The sequence below is a fragment of the Serinus canaria genome, chromosome 1 (assembly GCF_022539315.1).
Source record: "Serinus canaria isolate serCan28SL12 chromosome 1, serCan2020, whole genome shotgun sequence".
In the NCBI taxonomy this organism is placed as follows: Eukaryota; Metazoa; Chordata; class Aves; order Passeriformes; family Fringillidae; genus Serinus; species Serinus canaria.
In genome coordinates, this window is record NC_066313.1 from 46,141,422 (window position 1) to 46,162,164 (window position 20,743).

Below are 20,743 nucleotides of genomic sequence, written 5' to 3' on the forward strand. Positions count from 1 at the left end.
GTAGTACCGCAAGGAAGAGGATCTTGCAATTTGGTTGAACAGTCAGAATCCTAAAGAGAAAGTCACAAAACCTCTACATCCAGTGTCCACTCTTGCACTCAGTTTCTTTTTATTTCCAATTTATGTTCCCTATAAATAAAGTCCAAGATATTGTTCAGACCCTTCTAGGGTAAATTATTTTCCTTGCACAACTCACAACTAATAGCTCACTCAACACCTAGACACAACCTTATGTCTATAATATTCCAAGATCCATGTATCCACAGCTCCTTCCTTCTCAAAATGCCAATTTTCCCCTTTTTCCTTTTCTCTCCTATCTAGATCCTCTTGGTTCTATAAAGGAGTAACTCTTCAGTAGCCCATTTACACAGTCCTTCATACTGACAAGCTGGAGGCACAGCTCTCACCCTTTCCATTTTCCAGTGATTAGCAAAGGAGACAGAGGAGCTGTTGATCCACTGAGGTTGTGTTTTTCACAATGATTTGTTTTCAACTTCTCTTCAAGTTGGGGTCTGGGAGCAACTCTCGGCTGACTGGAGTGGGGGGACTGAAGTCCAGGCAGAAAACAAGGAAAGGATGAGAAAGAATGGAGGGAAACATTTTTAAGGAGAGAGGGGAGTTGATTAGAGGGAAAACAGGAAGAGAAAATACTGACAGGCATAGATGTAAGACCAAGGATCCATCTACCCCATATCCTGTCCCAACAATGACCATGTGCAGATGGTTGGGGATGAGTAAGAGTGGGACTAACTTCAGATATTTCCTTCTAATACTCCCCCAGTCACCAATTATTATCGGGTCAGGAACTTCCCGCAATATAGACTCTTTCTACACTTCTCTTCCAAGACTGTAGAAAGTTTTCAAACCCCCTAAGACTTCTGGCAAGGAGATTCACAGCTTTGCTATTCACTACATGAGGAGCTAAATCCTTTTCCAGTTCCAAATTCTGCTCCTTCTGTCTTCATCTAATGGCCCCTACCTCTAGAATTGGAAAAGATATACACAACTGATCCTCAGACATGCACCTTTCACAAGTCTGTAAGTCTCTATCCTGTAGCTCCCAAGTTGCTCCTTTTTCAGTCTGCAAGAGTCTTGATCTCCCTCCTCACTCATCCTTCACACATTCGTCTCATTCTCTGAAATTCCTTTGATCCTTTTTGATGCTATTCCTGGTGTACCTCCCAGTTTGGCTGCATCCTTTGAAATAAAAGGATCAGAAATGCTCATAGCATAAAGGACATGGATAATTTATGGATTTGTGGAGTTATCATGGAGTTCTGTACTGTGGTCTTTCTTTCTTTCCTGGAAATTCCTAACATTTGATTTTCTCTTTGAGTGCTCATGGTGGTGTTCACTTTCACAAACCCATCTATCACAGCACTCAGATCCCTCTTTGTAGTAGTAAAGATCAGCCAACAGCTTTTTAACATGTATTTTACATACGAAAAGAAGATTTTTTTCCCCCTATAAATATCATGCACATTTATCCTCAGTGAATTTCACCTGCCTCTTTTTCACTCAGATACCTGGATTCATAGAGTTCTGCATTTCATTGCAATCAGCCCCTCATCCCTACAAATCTGAACAACTTGTCATGATCAGCAAACACTGTCACCTCCCTGCCACGTTTCCCAGGTTATTTCTGAACGTGTTGACAAGTACAGACCCCAGCACCAGCTCCTGAAAAACTTCACTGATCACCTCCCTATGCTGCAAGAACTGGTTGTTCCCTCTTAACCTCTGTTTTCTATTTTTTAACTGAGTATTTTTTTCTGAGCACGATCCTACCCCACATGCCTGTTCAAAGCCTTCTGCAAAGGCTTTTTGAAAGGCGTACACATAAAAGGAAAGAGGATGCTAACTAAAGTTTGTATATTTTTGTAAAAGGTGTACTCGATCCAGTAATAGCACTCCATTCATAATCACTCCTGAGCACACACAGAGCTTGACCTGGTGCCTTCCTTTGGCCAGGAGCCCCTGCTAGTGCAGGAGCAGGCTGCTGGCTGCAGGCTGGGACTCCCCACTGGCTCGGAGGCTGCCGGCGTGCGGGGCCTCGCTCACGTCGTGCAGTCCCCACCAACAGCCTGTCACACACTCTGCTTCCTATGGGCTGGGCCACACCGAGCAAAAGATCAAGCAGAAACATCCCACCATCTACGTGACCCTCAAGTGTTTTTCCTTAAGGCTGGGTGTCAGACTGCACATAGTAAAGCCAAGAGACCACCCTGTGAAGGCAGCAAGAAATAAATAAAAAAAAACTGGGAAAAAATAAAAGGAAGAGCAAGTGAAAAAAACCCAACATAGGCAAGTGAAAATAAAAGCATGGTACTAAGCAGAGTATCCCTGACCATCTGGATCCTGCTGTAGCTCTTATGTTTGAAGATTGATCAACAACAAAATAAATAATACAATGCTTCTTGTTTAAATTTTTTAAAAAATTGAAGTGATTTGGAAACTAGCAGTATTGAAACTTGAAAGCTTAAGGTCATGATTCAACTAAGATCCATAATGAAGTAATTTATACTTGCAGAATAAATTAATCAATGTGTAACCCTGTGGACAGACTGGGGCAAACTGTACTCAGTATAAAGTATGTATTTGTCAAGCTTATGTAAACATATTGATGTGCCAGATCTGATTCAAATGGCATTTTACAAACAAAATATTAAAAAATATTATAAATTCCATAATAGTGACTGAAAACAAGGACTTAGCTCTACTCAGAGGAAAGAATGTGTTCACAAGCAAGCATTGGCTTTTGGCTCCCAGGGAAAGTGCAGAATGAGATACTTGAGCATATTCCTTATTTAGGCTGAAGCAGATGAGATGTCGTTTCACTCCTCTTTTTCCTTTGGCTTCAAGTTCCCTGAAAGTCCATGCTGCTGCAATGTACACCTGTGACAGTTCCTCTGCATTTTTTTAAGGTTACGTAAAAAAACACAGGGTTTGACTTTTATTTACACTAATCTGTTTCCTCAACCCCACCAAAATAAAGGAATAGCCAGTAGGATTTTTGGTGTACCCATAAGCACCTTTACATTACTAGATTGCAGTAGAGATTATTTTCTTGTAGCACAGGGTGGAAGGCACAAAGGCCACCAGATCCTCAGCCAGTGTGAAGGTGAAGCTGAGGATTCAGCCACATGTCAAATTAAACAAAGGCATTTTAGAACTACCTGTTTGTTAATGGCATCTGATCTACTTCTACCAGCTCCAAAGACTCAGCCTTTCCCTTCCTGAAAACAGAAGGTGGCACAGGGAACGAAACAAGTCACCGTGGGCAAACTCAGGGGCATCAATGTTTGCAGACATCCAACAATTAAATTTGGGTGGTTCAGTACATTCCTAATTTAGTGCAATTAACATTTGTTCTTTACTCGTTCATTTTACATACCTCACTGATGTCCCAAATCTGGCTTCCCCAGATCATCTATCCAAGCACATCCCAATGACTCTGCCTTTCAATCCCTTATTAATACCCTGACATAAGCAATGCAGAAATGCAATTAGACTGCTATGCACACATGGCCTGCCTCCTCTTCCACTGAAGCTGCTGGGATCTGGCCATGCACTGTCAGTATGATAGTCTCAGTCTTCTGTATCTCTGCTGAAGTTTCAAGGAACACTTCAAGCTTTTTTCCTCCCAGATGCTTCATGTATTCTGCCCTCCATCTCCAACCCCACCAAGCAGAGTTTTGGTTTTATCACCAAGTAGAGTTCATATCTTGACAGTGTTGTCAGGAGAGCAGAGAATCATGTACCAGTTTCCCCAGCTACTTTGTTTTTGTAAGCAACTCCATAATGCTGTTACATTTCTCTCAAGCAAACACACAGGAAAAAAAGAAAAAAAAAACCCAAAACCAAAAGCCAAAAAACTACAGATTGATGGGTTGGCAGGGTTGTAAAATAATAATGTAACATTCAGTCTGAGGCTAAACAAAACTGATAGCTCAAGAGGAGGGAGGCAGCAAGGTGATGGGACAGTTGAAACAAACACCCGTGGTAAAATTTCAGCGTTGCAGCTGTCTGCTGTTTCTGAAGGGCCAAGCAGTCAAATCTTGGGCAGAGGTTGGAGATCTCTCTTGAGCTGCCCACATAGAAATGTTCAGAGAGAAACTGGGCCCAAACAATACTGCACAGCTGCTGGGAGAGCCAGTGCTTCCAGTGAGCAATAGCAGCATCCCACATGCCTTTCTTGGCAATTTCTGCCAGGTCAGTTTAAGATAAACAAAATCTACTGAAGAGGTTCAGGTCAAAAACCATTACCATCAAGCACGTTCCCAGCATGCAGACGCTTGTTCTGCAGGCTCAGAACTGATCTGTTTTGGGTGGATCCCAGCCTGCCTGGCTCTGGAGACCCTCAGCAAGCCCTGCTGCTGTCTGCCTCCATACACCTCTGCTGACAACCCAGCCTGAGACAAATTCAGGATGGATAGGATGGCTCCAGAGGGGTAAAAAAGAGGCTAAGAAGGCTGCTGGGCACTTCAGGACAAGTGTCCACAGGGCTGTGCTCTTCCATATCCACTGAACACCTGGGGGCTGCCCAGCCTGGAAATGTGTCTGCTACAGAGCAGCAGCATATGCTGCAGTAAGATACCCCTGGAAAAGCAGTTTCTCAGTCATTTAGGACAGACCAATTTATTTTTTAATGACTTTTCATATTATTTTGCATTGTGTCTTCTACTGTCTTTTGGCTGACATCTCTAAATTTAATAGCTCTACATAAGCTTAAAAAACCCCAGAATATTGCTTTTTTGCCCCAGACAGATTTCCTTGACTCTTCTATGTTTCCTTGTTTGGGTGAACATCAGAAGAGAATCTTTCCACCTACATATCTAGTTAGCTAGCTAAAAAGTTTGGTTAATGGCAAGAGTTAGTTTAAGCAAAGTAATTGTAACACAGAACAAAAACCAGGGAAGTTTTAATGATGTTGGCCTTTCCACATTTCAAAAATTCACATTTGTTGAGCAATTTTACCACTTTTTTTTATTATTTGCTGCAAGTAAAATATGGAAATTATTTAATTTGGCCAGTGTCCTGTTACTGGCCTGAGTGAAGCAGAGAGAAGAGTTATGCAAATTGACTGCATGAATCAGAAAGCATTGAACTATATCTGCATTTAAAAGCAATGAAATTCATTGACGTACTTTTAGATTTTCGTAACGGAAATACTGCTTGGGAAATAAAGTGAAAGAAGTATCCACACAACCTAGTAGCTGCTACTAAATAGCAACAGCATCTTTTTGTCCAGAGTGCACACTCTGTCCTATGACATGGGACTTGGAAATTTCCTGAGAATCTCTCCTACCTCACACTGAAGGGTAACCTGTAGGGGTTCATTGCTTAAAGTACCTGTGTACAGAAACAAGCACTGCCTGACCACAACATTTTAGTATTGGAAACCTGATGTTGAGCAGATAAATGTAAAAAAGTGCTGTAATGGCAGAACAAGATATGTTTCTTATCTCCTGCACAAGATACACATACATTAAATCTGTGGTTTAGGCAAACCTCCCATCACACCAAGAGGGAAGTATAATGAAATAGGCGGGATTAAAGGGTATTCCAGTTCTTCACAGAGAACACCTGAACCTGCACAGACACCAGCCTGAGCAAGGTGTGCCAGCTGAAGTACTCCACTCTGCTCCCTTCCTGGAGCAGGAGACAAAATGTAATTACTCAGGCATTTCTGCCTTTCTGCAATAGTTAATTGTCATATTATTCAGAGGGAATCATCCCACTCTTTTTAGGCAAAGCATTAAAAATGGTGCTTTCCAGGCTACTTCTTCAATGAATATTTAAAGGACAAGGAAGCGGAGAGGGTTAAAGGGAATCATCACAGAACAATTATGAAGGCAATTTGGAAGCCAATCTGGAAACAACATTGTAACAGAGCCAATAGCTGATTCAAATTATTACTCCTTTGATCACCTGCTCAAACACACTCCTAATTAGCATTTAATGGAGTCTACAGTTCAGCACTTTACTGAACACCTGAATGCAAATGTCAATTTCTCTTTCTGAAGATTCGCTGTCCTGTGCTGGAGTGCAGACCTGTGCTTGCTAACAGAAGGAAATATCTGGCGACAGATAAACACCGCCTCGACTCCCAAGGAAGAACCAACTGTTTCTTCAGCCCTGCACTGGATTTCATTCCTGACTATTCATAGCTGCATAAACTCTTGAAAGAAATGAAAAGACTGAAAACTTTCATGTATGATTTTCTCGAGGTTTCTCTAATTAAAAGATGGTGTGATTTCTCTTCTCTTCTATCTATTAGCAAAAATAAGTTTCGCAACTTGTCCCTGTATGGTAGCATACCAGACAGAGGAAATGCAGCTCTCACCTGTCCTTGAAATGGAGAACTTCAGGTAATACCTATTCCAGCAAGAGGAGAGATTGCTAGTGCCACCTCTTGGTGAGAAGGGCACAGAAAGACTGTCATTAGCGTAATCCCAAGGACACAGCGGGAAAAATAACTTCTGCTTCGGGGAAGTGCTGACCACTCTCTCACTGATATCAAAGCACCTACAAGTACCCATGGTTTGAGATGTTTAGTATAGAGACCCTCAGTATTGAGATGTCCTGCTTACTTGAGGGATGTGTCTTGTACCCTTGCAGTTCAGCACGTACTTATATATTTGCCTGGTGCTAAATATTGCCCAGTTCTATGAAATTGTTAAAAAAGTGGAATCTCGTGGAATGTGATTATTCTTCAACTGAAACTGAGAAAATGTTGTGTCTTAAACTTGTCAGGTTTTTAAATATCTTCAATGGGCTGTGATCCAAGTACCTTGCCTGTTTGACCCCGCCAATAGCAACTTAATGATGATGCTGTTGTGGAGGTTGAGTGTTAATCATTAAGTTTGTGTCAGATTTCATGATGCAGTAAGAGCTGTGGATAAGTGAGTCAACACAAACTCCTAATCATAAGAAACTGAGTTCAAAAGAAAACTAAAATGTAAAAAGAGGATTAGTTGAGCACCACATCAACGTCTCAGCGTCAAGTAAGTTCGCATGATGCCATTTATTCTTTACCCTTTTTAAATATCATCTGGAGAATGGTGGCACATTTAGCTTGCTGAACTGAATCTGTGAATAAACATATCACAGGACAGATCTGACCTTCACAATGGAAGAAATTTTTATGATATTTTCTGTTGATTTCAAAAGAAACCACACATAGGAGTCACAGTGTGTGGAGAGCTCCATGTGAAAGCATGTGAACTTTGCAAGACATTGTCTTCTCTCATGAAAATGCAGAAGCAATTATCACTTCTGGAATAGTACTGCATGCATGAATAGCAGTGAACTGTAAATAAACCCAAACAGCAATACCAAATAACCACTCTGGCCTCCATTTTCAAATAATGATGGAGAAAAAGTTGCATTGTGACTACATGTCCACCAAAAAAATATATCGATAAAAAGTAGACAATTTTTATTAACTAAGCAATGTTTACAGCAAGCTTTACTCTTGCAAAAAAAAAAAAATTAGGTGTAGTAGTAAAAGAAGGCATATTAAATAAAAGTAAAGATGTTGTCCTACCTTGTTTTAGAATGGTTTTGTTTACAGGGATACCACATCCATGTAATTTTAGGTGGAGGAATACCATATACAGTGCATGTCAGCACTTGTTTGCTGCCTAGTAAATGCAGATTGGGATCATGGAATGATGACACGGCCTTTTCATATATCTGTGGTTTCACTGGAAAGGGTAAAAATTGGAAAGCTATTAAAACCAGCTTAATTCCAACGTATTGCATGATTATAAAAATACTACATTCTTGCAGTGTGAGTAACAAGAAAAGTCCCCAGGAGTACAAAGGAAAACAACAGTCCTAAGTCAGACAAGTGGTTAGTAACACATTTAAATCATCAGGAGCAAATATGTGGCTGCAGAGGACAGAAACACTTCTAATGAAAACCAGCATCCATCTTCTGGTTCAAAGATGGGTCTTTCACCCTGCATTTGAAGCTTGAGTTTGGGTCCATGAAGTCAGTAAGAAAATCCACAATGCCCTGATGTGTGCAAGCTTGGTGGCAATCCAGCTCAGAGAAAACTGAGCACGTACATGTTCAGGAGAAGCACGAGAACATGTTGCAAACTTACCATTTACAGTAAGAGTGACTGTAAGATTCTTTGACAAGTTCCACTGTGGAATGCTCAGTATTATGGTGTAGTTTCCAGCATCCTCCTCAGCAACATCCTTGATGACTAACGAATAGTCTTTAACCACGTACCGGGCACATTTCTCAGCAGCAGGTAGCCCATCTTTTAACCTGTTTCATGGAATTCCAGAAATCAAAATTCTGAAAAATATTTCTGCTTAAGCCACCCATGTTACATCATATCCCTCAATCTTTAGGGAGGGATTGGATTTCCAGTGTGAGATTCTGTTTATCACAGGCTTTTCCTTTCCTTTCAAATAAGATTGCTGATATTTGTAAACCACTTTAGAGAATACTATTCTATATTTTAAAATTTATAATAATCTGACTCTTGGGGCTCTATGGTATCTGAGAGCTGCTGAAAATTGCACCTCTATCTCTGAAGATCCCAGTTGTCCATGGTTGTGACTGCCATTTAGTCTAAAAAACAACCATTTTGGCTAAGGGTTGGTGTCAGAAATAAAGGTTGCATCATCTTGCACTGGCCATTTCTCTATGACCTCAGAATACATCCTGGGACAAAGTATTACAGTACTCCAAGAACAGCTGTGATTTTAGGAAGAGGAAGAGTAAGTAGATTAGATAAGAACATAAGAATCAGATATCCTGCTATCAAGTGAATGTTTTTAAAGATAACAGAAAATCAATGTAGAAAGTACTAACTGGTGCTCACACACAGACTCCTGAAGCAAAATATTTTTCTTCGAAATCTAAACTACAGTTTAGTAGTGTAAAGCACATTTTTACAAGCTACAAGAAGGTTAACATGATGTTAGTAGAAGGGTGCAACACATAATCATTATAATGATGGATTTGATCTAAACGATTCACAGATTTTAGTAAGTTGTTAGAAAAAACTCTTACTGGTATTAGGCAAGTACTAAAATTTGGTCAAAGGACTTATGGATTTAGGCATTTCACTCTATGAGTATTTTACAGAATCACAAAATAGTTGCAGCTGAAAAAGCCTTTGGAAGTAATTTAGTCTAATGTCCTGTACAAAGCAAGGTCAGAAGATTGGCCAACACCATTTTCAGAATGGTTTTGTGTACCTCCAAGAATGCATACTCCACCACCACTCTGGACTATTTATTCCAATGTTTGACCAACCTCAATTTTAAATTTAAAAAAATATTAAAATTTGTCACAATGTTTGGAGATTTTTTTCATGCAGAAGCTTTGGATCTACATGGGTAGTCAATAAACCCAAACACTGGAAAAACAGAAAATTATGTATAAATGGCTGGCATCAGTGTCACCCTCACCCCTCAGTTTTCCACATAAAGCCATAAGTGTAAAGGTTTATTAAAACAAGACAACACTTTTGGAGCAAAATTAATTCTTAGCTGTAACAAGTACTCCCACTATTCATGTATGTATAGTTTGTGTTCTTAATCAGTCTTGTCATAGATCCTTTGTTAAAGTGCAATCAATTGAGCCAGAGCTACTGGTGCTTTAAATCATTTAAACAAAAGAAAATCCTTGAGATCATGAATAGATAACATTGTTGCACATGAAAGTGGATTGGATTAATAAAAAAAAGTATTCCAAAAATTTCTTAACACAATTTACACTAAACAAAATTAATGACCCAGTGAATGCTGTGCTGCAGTAGGTCTACGGCCTGCAGATCACTAATAGTACCAACTTCCATTTTTTTGCAATAGTGCATGCCTGTATGACTCAAGTCAATATTTTTTTTTAATGAAACCAACTTTTCGTTCTCTTACTGTCTGAAAAACAAGTTCAAGTTTCGTATCTATATGAAATATCTGAGTAAAACTGGATGCAACACTGCAGCCAAAGCTGGTCGAGATATCTAGCCTGTAAAGCATCCACTGATTTCAAGAGGAGACATATCCAACCTATTTAAGGATCTCAGCTTTAAACTTTCCATATCTCCTTTCTTGTACTTGTGAAATGAAAGTAATGTTCTCATAACCCCAGGCAGCTCCAAAACTTAAAAAAAATCCTCCCCAACTCTATAATAAAAAGCGGTCCAGGATGAATACATGGAAGTAATTGTTGTCCTACCATATAACCTCTGGAGAGGGAAATGCCTTCACTTTCACAGACAAACGATAGGATTTTCTTCCAGCTACAGCCTCCAGCGCAGTTTTTCTTCGGCGTTTCAAATTAATGAACATTTTATCTTAAACAAAATAAAAAAGTGCTTTGTATTACTGATTTTCACCCTGCAAAATGAGCAGCTCTACTAAAGGAAATGTGACCCCAAATAAAAATTATCTTTAGTCATTTTGATGCTTCCACATGTTAACAGCAAGAATAGAGCCTAATCTCCTAGAGATCTATAAAGAAATACCATAAATATACAAGAAACTGAGAGGCAGTTCCCAGGGCATGAATCTGCTTGGAGAAGATACACTCAGCCAAATTCACATTGTTCCAGCCAGAAAAAAAGGCACAAGATATTAAGTGGTCTGTAGTATGTGGGAGACTGAATTGAGGATGATCAGATGACCTTTCCACTCGTGCAGGCCAAGGATCAATGAATGTTTCAAAAGAAAATATTTTTCCAGAGAGGATTTAAGGGACCTTCAGAGAAATAGCAAAGGAAAAGGCAGAAACTTTCTGTATCATTGGTGAACAGCTGTTTTATCAAGACACCAAATCTTTGTCACTACACTGGAATAATAACAACCTGCTGGAATTTGTTCTTATCCATTTGCTCTGCCCCCTATCTCCAGCTCTCTGCCAAGTTGATGGCTTTTACAAGAGGCAATAAAACATAAAATTCATACAACACATTGGAAAATATCTCTTTCTTCCCTGCCAACATGTGCAAAATAAAATATTCAATGTATAAAAAATGTTTGAGTGTCCTTTTGATGGTATCTAGGGTGCAATATTTACTCACATTATGAACTGCATAAGGATGATGGACATCCATTAAACAAGCTCAACATTTAATCACACCACATACATTGAAAATAATATGCACAAGACAAATTAGTAGTTTAATTACACAAGTCAGGTTATAAAGATACAGCCCTGATTCTGCAAACCTTTATTCATACAGTCCCTTTCTAACATTGGAATCCTATAGATGGGGCTGCTTATGTGAATGCAGGCTGACTTCAACAGTCCCAGCTTCTCTGACTCTAATTTTAACCTCCAACTTCTCTGATTTAAATTATAATCTAAACCTCAGTTTCTCAAAGATGCAGTTTATCTGTTTAAGATAAAGTAAGTGGTTATCATGATTCACCCTATGTTCCCAGTGCCTTTTTCCAGAACTTAAACAGAGAAAATGGGCTGAAATTTCTCTCTAAGAATACCAACACAAAGTGCTTAGTCCACACTTCCAGATAAGAGAGGAAAGATACACTGCTGAAAATATGTAATAAATCCATATTCTGACCTTGAGTCATCTCTTGTAGAGGACACCCACCAGCCACGGTCTTTAAAACCAATGGTGCTTCAAAGAACCTGGCTAGTTCTAATTGTAACAGGGTGTCCCAAAGAAGGTCACTTCCCAAAGAGACCCGATGCAAAAAAGTATACATTTGAAGGTATACATATTTGTATACATTTGAAATAATATCAGAAATTTCCAGATTTCACAGAAGGCCCAGACAAAACATAGGGAACTTGATCAAGAGTCCTGCTGTAAAACCATATTAATGATTTGCATCTTTTGAATGGTCTACCAGCTACCAGCTCCATGTAGAGTTAGGGTATGTATTTATTGCTTATTTTTTCATAGAAATGCATAAGTACCATAGAAGCAGAAGTGGGATTCTTCTATTTAAATTATGGTTGTACCTTCTTTTTCCCCCCAAACTAGAATTTGCCTGATTGTATCTGCTAGAACTCTCCTAGACTGAGGACAACACCATCACAATATTTAGCAGACAAAAGTGATGAAATTGAACATTAACAGGTCTATTGCCAACTGTACTAAACAGTCACGGAAGAAATGGCACATATTTTCCCTCCTGGAGTGCCTCCCTCTCTCTTTTCCCTTTTTCTGCCTATGATGGCTTCCACCTTGTGTCACAGGGTAAAACCATCACACAGCTGACCTTGGTACACGAGCACTGGTGTTCCACAAATGTGCAGCACCTCTTACCATAAACAATGACTGTTGTGTTGACAGCCTTGATGGAAGGCCCACTCTTCACGTGGCAGGTGTACTGGCCTTTATCGATGTCCCGCACCCTGTCCACAACGAGGATGCTGTAAAAAATGTTGGCCTCTGAATTCTTCTGGTCAATGCGCTGCGTTACAAAACCTCTTCTCCTTGTCTATAAAAGCCAAAGAAATGAACAAGAAAGAGCTGGATCAAACCAGTTTTCATGAGTATTGAGATTTTTATTTTACTGTACTGCCGCCGTAACTTAATTTAAAATTCCCAGATGCCTTTGTAGAGCACAGATAAGCAAAGGATGCTTAACATTTCCGGATGGTCAACAATAAAAAATATAAGCAACCTTATAGGGCAATTCATCCTGTGTTCATCCAAGGTATCATGGCATCAAAATTAGTCCTTTCCAAAGGAAGGAAGATCCTCCCTTTTGGGCCTGTCATATTAACATGCCCAGCTCCTCATTGCCATTGTCCAGCACTGCTCCTAAAAATCCCTGAAACCATGATATGAAGAGCAGCACATAGTTTGGTGCCTGGATTCAATGCCATAGGGAACAGACACACAGAAGAAAAGGACATTAACACAAGGAGGAGAGAATTCTGGAAATGCTACAGACGGAAAAGGGACTAGATTTGGCAAGGGAATAGCAGGGTGGAACTGAAGATAATGTGACTCTGAGGAGTTATTTCCTGCAACTCCCCCTCAGCATTTGGCCTCAAAGTTTATTTAACCCAGGACATTGTTGATGTCTTATAAACACTGAGCACCCTTCAGTTACCATCTAAATAAAAACAAAGCACAATTTCACAAGTGTGGTGCCCAGATAGGGCTTGGTAGGGCAGCAATGAGCAGTATAATATATTTGAAGCATTTCTTGTTGCTAAGTTGTTTATTTCTGAGGTGAAAAAATGCCAGGGAAAATGGCTACAGTAAGTAATAAACAATTGCATTAATCTTCCCTATATAATGCAATCATAATTTCAGCCTGTGATTAGATACAATGAGTGACATAATAAATGATCTTGACTTGAATCACCAGCATAAATCAAACTGACATGAAAGGAATGGGAGTTGTAAACCTTAAGCTGATGTCAAATTTCTTATCAGTTTTACATGGACTCCCTGGCAGTTATTCTGAAAGTGACAAATATTTGTGAGGATTCTCCCAATGTAGGGGGTGGAGAAGCACATTCAAGATGATTCCTGTAGTTGTCAAAACAAGAGGGTTGTTCGTGTGACACTTAACAAATGAGATTTTGGCTAGCTAAATCAAAATACCTTTTCCAAACATGCTCAAATCAGATGCCAGTCTTTGGTATGAATGTGTTGAGAAGAGCCTCACGGAAAACTTTTTTGTCACAAGAGAGAGCCCCTGCCTGGGACGGGGTGATAAATTTCTCTTGTTCCATCAGGTTGAAAAGAAGCTCTTAGAGATGAAACAATTCTAGTGTTTGCTCGTGATTATGCAATATAACCAGAGCACATTGTGTAAACATGTTTACTTATGAAATTAAGCATCAGAAGGAAAAAAAAAGAAACCTTAAGAGACATGTCAGCAAGGGTCAAAATGATGGAATGCAAACAATGGCAGGCATTCCGAAGCAGAATTCCTCCCGGGATGCTAGATGCAGCATGATCTGTGGGAAACCTCTGGTTTCTCCCTTCCAGCCACAGCACTCACCTCTCCAGGGTAAGTCCATGTCATCTGCACTCTGGTGTTCCAGGCTGCAGTGACAGTGCAGTTAATTGCTAGGCTGTCTCCCTTCAGCAGCTTGACCAGGCGTGGGGTGCTTAACTGAACATCAAAAATGGTGTTGGCTGCACGTGGCAAAGAGGGAGAACAATTAGTGATGCCAGCAGAGCAGGGTGCTCTCTGAGAGGCAGGGGGTGGAGAATGCCACCTACTTTCCCTGTGCGTTAGGTACTTGGTGCTGTACGTGCGCCCAGCGACGGTTGTCTCACAGCTCAGGAGCCCGATGAACTTGTAGGTTGCCTTAGGTATTCTGAAGCCTTGCATGCTGTCCCAGATTATTGTCTTGCCATCAGGGATCAGGGTTTCTCGTGGAATCTGGAAGTGCCAAACACACATCAGAAAATCAGCTCATCCTCGTGTCTACTCCCTAATCAAAGCCGCCTAGTAAAAAAGGGATGGGGGAAAAAGCACCCAAAAAAATGCCAATCAGTGTGAAATGGATGACATTTAATAATGTGGGTTTTTCAAGTCACATTTTCATCACAAAATAGAGGAAAAACCTGAGTGAAGAATGCCAATGTTGCATTTGTTTCCAGGATTTTATTATTTATAACAGGATGTAATTTATGACACAATGGATTGACACTACCATTAGTTTGAGCAGTTGGGCTGCTATTCTGTTGGCTCTTGGTTGGCAGCTAAAGTGCTCATCTCCAGGAACCTTTGCAATTAAGTATCCTGGTTCCAACACAGAGAAACACACTTTTCAATGGAGATGATAAATGGGCTTAATTTGCTGTCATTTTGTGGCTTTAAGAAATTCCTGCCAGGATTCAATCCATGCATGTCATATTTATTTTGCCTAAAAGACTCAAAAAACAAACAAAAAAATTATTGCCATGTGGGATCAAACATTCACTTTGTCAGCAGTACAAATTTTCTTTTACATTATGATCCTTTGTATTTTAAGCCCCGTTTTAGTTAGGTATCAAGAAAAACCTGAAGAAGAAAAACCTAGCATAGTCTAGATTCAAAAGTCATTGAATCTCAGACAAAACCTCTCATTTTCAGATCATGCTATTTTGTTATACCTTATTGATGGAATAAATGCCACCATTTGGAGAGCACAGGGATCAGACATGAGTACAAAGCCTGGATATTACTCTACTTTGATAATGCCTGTTTTAATGGTAAAAATAAGATATTTTTAAAGATGGCACAGAGCAGAGTTTAAATGAATTATGGTCATAAGGAAATATCCCTGGATCAACTAAGCACTTTGCAGCCCATCACTTCCCACTGTGCACCAGTCTCACTGTGTCTCTTCATCTCTTTCTTCCCCTTTATTTGAGCAGAGGACTTATGGGCTGGACAGCCCTTTCCTTCCTACAAGCAAAGCCATCAAGGGTGGCTGTCAGAGCCTGGGGGAAGCACAAAAGAAGTCTGTCTCCTTCCCATGAGGTACAGCTTCTCCCTACAACGTGGCACCTTCGATGCTGCCTGCTCAGCCTGTGCAGAAAGACACCCTCGAGATCAACTCACTCATCTCATGCCACTTCCTCCAAAACAACTAAGTTCATGATGAATCAAATGAGCAATAAATACAGAGCACAAAATGACGTGGTAGAATTCCTTATCTTTACAACAGCTGATAAGATGCTATAATAAGCATGCAAATCACAGGGAAGTGTGTGTAGCACACACACAAGTAAAGCCCATTAGGTTACAGTCTGCTGGCTACCATTCAGCAATATCTTGGTCCCTACAAGCTCTGTTGCCATTCTTGTTCTAAACAAAACACATTTTCAGCTTTGGTGTAACTAGTTAATAGTTATGTTTTCATGAGCTTCGATTGGATTTATCCTCTTCCTGCTTTGGTGAAAAGCAAACTATTTCTGAGCATATTTCTCTACAGGTTTATGTGAAGAAAGTGAAGCCAGAGGGTGAGAACCTTCCTAGACTAGTATTTCCCACTGAATGCATTCACTGCGCATTCATTACTTAATTGATGTATTACTGACTTTGTATTAGCCTTACTCCAGGAATACAAAAGTAACCAAAACACCCAGAAGAGTTCTATTTTGCAACTTGTAATTTTGTGAGTTGTCTGGATATCCACTAGGCTTACTTATCCTGGAGGCAAATCTTTGCCTGTACAGTTTACTCATCTCACACTTCTCAAAACCACTAGAGCCACATCTTTTTGTATAATTTTTTTCCATCTCTGAGACTTAGAAGTTACACCAGCCACCTGTGAAAGCATAACACAGTACTAAGTTACACGAAAGAAAGCTTCAGAAAACAGAAGTCTCTGACTAGCAAAAGACCACTGTGACATAGCTTGTCTCTGACCAAATCTGTTGAAGGGGAAAAACCCAAGATGTTGTAACAAGTTCCTTTTGGAGGGTGGAAATAGCAGGACTTTGTCTCATATGAGAAGATGGATGTAGGCTGGGTGCTCAGCCTACAGCCCTTCACAGCTCTGCCCTCTCTCCCTGCTTGCTTCAGCTTCTTACCCAGCTATTCTCCATGCTGCTCTCTGCCAACCCCACTGACTCAGATTACCTGTTCCCCACCCTCAGAGAACCACAGCCGTCCTGCTCTGCCCTAAACCAGCTTCCAGACCACCAACTAGAAACATGGTATCGTCATCACCACGCTGATCACTGCATGGATGGTACAAGACAGAGGATCCAAGAATAACACAATAATTTAGGTTGGAAGGGACCTCCAGAGGTCATCTGGTCCTGCCCCTATGCAGAGCATGGCCAGTGCAGTTCAAGGCCTTGTCAAAAACCTTGGCCACTTGGTCATCACAGAGAGAGACAGAAAATACATGAAGAAACACTGTGCTGTAACAGTGAGACTTCCACTGAAGCAGCAAAAGATAAATTCAGCCACAATAATAGCTTTCAGATGGGAACCAACAGTGAGTCAGAGGCATTCAAAGAATCAGCTTGTTGCGACGGCTGCAGTAAACATGGAATTTATTGTCTACATACTAATCTGTGTGAACCCTGTCACTGTGGCTCCCAGTGCATTCTTGGCCTTTTACCTTCTTTGTACTTTGTTTCAAATGCAACTATTTTTGGTATAGGCTGTGCCCCCGTCTTTGCTCAATCTTGCTGAATGTTTTTGGTACCTGGTGTCATTAACACAGCACAGCCACGTACTGTGTGTGTACATATGGTCAAGAGTTATAGTCAAGCTGTGGTTCCCCACATCTCCAAAGGCAGATTGTATCGGAAAGAGACAACCAAAAGTTTAATTAAAATGTACATTAGCTTCTCGAATGTTTGGCTTTTCTTTCATGTTTCCCCTTCCACCAATTTGGGAAGCATGAGGTGGCAATATTAAGAATTCAGATTGTCTGCATATGTGATTCACGGCATCCCTCGGGTTTTTTTCCACCTTTTATTCCTTGTACTGAAGCTCATTTACTTCGATTCTTATGAATGTCATTGTTTTTATGATGGAGAATCCAAAAGGATTCTTGGTAAACAGATGGATTAAATCATTGCATCAAAAGGTGATTGTATCAATGGTGATCTCCATTTATCAAGATAAGAACAAATGAAGAGAAGTGCACAGATACTTGCAATAAGGTTTATCTTATTTTATGGATCCTGAATGAGGCTGCCAGAATCATGTTGATAGGAATGATGGTTTCAGAGGCTCTGAATATCTAACTGTTAAGCATTAGATCAAAACTATTAATTGATTTCACGATTCTTCATATGATCAGGAAAAGGTCATTGACTGCTGCAGATAAAGGTTGAAATTGAAATAGGAATTAAAAGCTTCCTCCCCATTTCCCAGTCCATGCTTTATAGCTCCTTGATTTTTGAAGACCCCTCTCCTATGCTGTATGTGATTACGATGCTGTAAAATACAGTCTGCACAGATGTTCAGCCTGAAAATGAAAGCAACACAATATCTGAAAAGGTTGACTAAGGTAAAGATGAAGTTTGAGTAAAAAAATTGTTTGTAGTTTTGAAGATGGATAATAAACCTTTCCCACATTGGTCCACTAAAACTAAGAAGTAGCACTGCAAAGAAACAAACGCTGGAGGCAGTGCTCATGCAACTGTAGAGATTCCTTCCAGAAGAGAGAGATTATAAAAAATATTTTGTATTTTTACTTCCTGGCAATATAGAAGGCAGAACCTAATGACACTAAAGCTGGTATTTTCTTTCCAGTTCCAGAGGACTGCTTTATGAGGACACCAAATTCTTCCTTTATCACTGATGAAAAACACAAAATAGCTCTTGCCATTTCTCCAGGAGTAATATGCCTGCAGCTGTGGAATGCATTTAACACAACTCTTAATTGCTCTGTGAGTAAAACCGTGCTGGAATCTTCATATAAGGGTGTTACAGAAGATAAATAAAGTAAGATATGATGTAATGCCTTGCAGCTTACATGCTTCAGGAAATTCTAGGATTAATTAGGGAACACATTTCTTTTTCCTGGAATGCAAAACATGTAAGCAACCAATCCTTTCTTTCAAGGCTTGGCTCTACCTCCTCTTTCTCCTTCTCAGAGTATTACATCTGGTTTTGATGGTGTAATGCTGTGCCTTATGCTACAAGCCCAAGCTAAAGTCAAGTTGATATAAAAAAAAAAAAAGAGCAGCTATGTTTCAATCTTCTACAAATAAGGAGAATTTTTTTTTATATTGTTTAATTAGAGAAATCTGACAGGAATTTTCTCAGCTAGAAATCTAATATGCTGAGATTTCAGATGTAACAGTACAGTGCTAAATAAATTCCCACTTTACAACACCCTTTCTATGGAATTCTAAGTCTCACTTGCTTTTGATTCTATTGCCACACAACTTTGTGCATCTTCTTGCAAGAGAACTGAGTGTGTGTGTACCTACACACATAGGGTAACGTCCTCAGTCAGATCACTTTATTTTCTTTGCATTTTGTTCTCTTTCATGGGATTTCACAGGTGAAAACCAAGCAGCAAAATCAGCATCTATGTTAGTAAAGCAGCACTTGAAAGAATTGATAAAATTTATGATTGGTGTAAAGTTCTACAAAGAATAATCAAAGACTTATGTAGCACTAGATAAGCATCTTACAGTGGTATTGTTTGGCAATTGCATGCATGTTCGTCCATAAAGAGACAAACCTCCTTTCTGTCTAACAGTGATGAACTTTCATTGCCACTATGTGCATAGCTCCCTTTATTTAGAAATAAATAATTAAACCTCCACCTAATTTTTCAGAAAAAAAAAAGAGGTAACTTTGAAAAAATGCCCCATTCTCTGCCTTGATACCAGGTACTTTACTGCATACAATATGGTTCAGTTAGCTGTTCATGTAACTCTTAAGGCACCTAGGAGACAAATATTTTCCCAAAACATGGAAATATCTTTTTTTTTTTCTCTAAAACTAGCCCTACCACATCAAATGTTGCAGCTTCTCTGCAAAGCTTCCCCACAAAGAAAAGCCATCCCTTGTCTAAGTGTCCTCACATGTAAAAGGAAGCAGCAAAGTCTCTGGTGGGAGTGAGGTAGGGCAAAGGCTTGCAAAGATCCTTGTACAGCCACAGCAAGTCCCCAGGGACTCACCGGCTGTTCCAGAGGACAGAAGAGGAAAAGGGAGGAAGGGCAGGGGAAGAGGTGGGAGGAAATCTCTTCTCCTAACAAGAAATTCCTTCCTGGGCTTAAGAAACCTTTGCCAGTGAGGATTTAATAAAGCAGTATGAAAAGTTTAAGTTTCTTCAGAAAATTTCCACACTTTTAGGAGATTTGATGAAGTCCTTCTGCGCAACTAAAAATGAAGCCTCCAGGTGTTGAAATATTTCTGAACACACTGACACCCAGAAATATTGCATAAGAAATATTAAATTGTCAAAATATTTCAAAAGCATTACAATAGCTGTAAACAAACAAACAGAAACATCATCCAAAGTAACACTTTCAGAGCATGCTTGGATAGAGGTACCTTTTTTAAAATAACAGCAATGTTTGGATCTGTGACTCTGCAGGGAATGATCATTTCTCTTCCTACAGCCATGTTTATTATTTTAGGTATATCACTGTGCATCTCTACAAATGGATTGCTTGTATCTGCAAAAGAAGAAAAAATAAAGGTTAATATGTGAAATCTTAAGATAGTGCATGGGAATTGTAACACTGCATACAGACTCAAAAAAACAGACTAGCCCTGTCTATAATGAAAGCTGAACAAAGTCCTGAAATGAATCTTCTGTTTACTTTTGTCTAAACATGTTCATCAAACTATTATTAAGTATTTGAAGGTATATGTATCATCCAATAAGAGTATCAGTTCTTTGAAGACTTCTTTAAATTTCAGGACAGTTGAAGTCCCTTTTTTCCATTACAGCAACACCTCTACTGCTGAGATATGTGCCTCCTATTTCATTGCATTTGTATCTTTTTATCACCAGGAAAAGTAAATATATGGGAAGTGAGCTGAAATTCACTTATCAGGAACCCCCTATAAAGCACATCTTCCTGCTGTCTGCAAGGAAATTGACAGGAAAAATTCACACTGACTGCATCAGGAGAAAGGATCTACCATGATTATCCAGACATTTTTTCACCTCCGAGAATACGGACTAGGAAGAGTTAATTCTTCTCCTCCTTCCCACTATCACAATACCTATGTGTCTCTTTTTTATGTGACAAGGTAAATGAAAATGCCAGGAAAACATTAATTCCTCTCGAGTCAAAGCTAAAGCTTGGCAGAGTAATTTACCGTCCCTTGAATAATCCCTTTAACAAAGGGC

The 20,743-nt window shown here is 39.7% G+C and overlaps 2 protein-coding genes across 2 annotated transcripts in view; one reads left to right on the top strand and one right to left on the bottom strand.

Annotated features, from left to right (window-relative positions):
- Positions 1 to 20,743, top strand: part of PAN3 (poly(A) specific ribonuclease subunit PAN3) — a 550,273-nt gene that overhangs the window by 144,874 nt on the left and 384,656 nt on the right. The window lies entirely within an intron of this gene.
- FLT1 (fms related receptor tyrosine kinase 1) overlaps positions 1 to 20,743 on the bottom strand; it is a 107,734-nt gene that overhangs the window by 62,490 nt on the left and 24,501 nt on the right. Inside the window, exons 4-10 of the mRNA XM_009102854.4 lie at positions 19,936 to 20,060; positions 14,190 to 14,352; positions 13,966 to 14,102; positions 12,267 to 12,441; positions 10,208 to 10,325; positions 8,115 to 8,284; positions 7,550 to 7,709 (exon numbers count right to left, since the gene is read on the bottom strand). Of these exons, the coding sequence (XP_009101102.2) occupies positions 7,550 to 7,709; positions 8,115 to 8,284; positions 10,208 to 10,325; positions 12,267 to 12,441; positions 13,966 to 14,102; positions 14,190 to 14,352; positions 19,936 to 20,060 (1,048 nt within the window). The remainder of the gene's footprint in view (positions 1 to 7,549; positions 7,710 to 8,114; positions 8,285 to 10,207; positions 10,326 to 12,266; positions 12,442 to 13,965; positions 14,103 to 14,189; positions 14,353 to 19,935; positions 20,061 to 20,743) is intronic.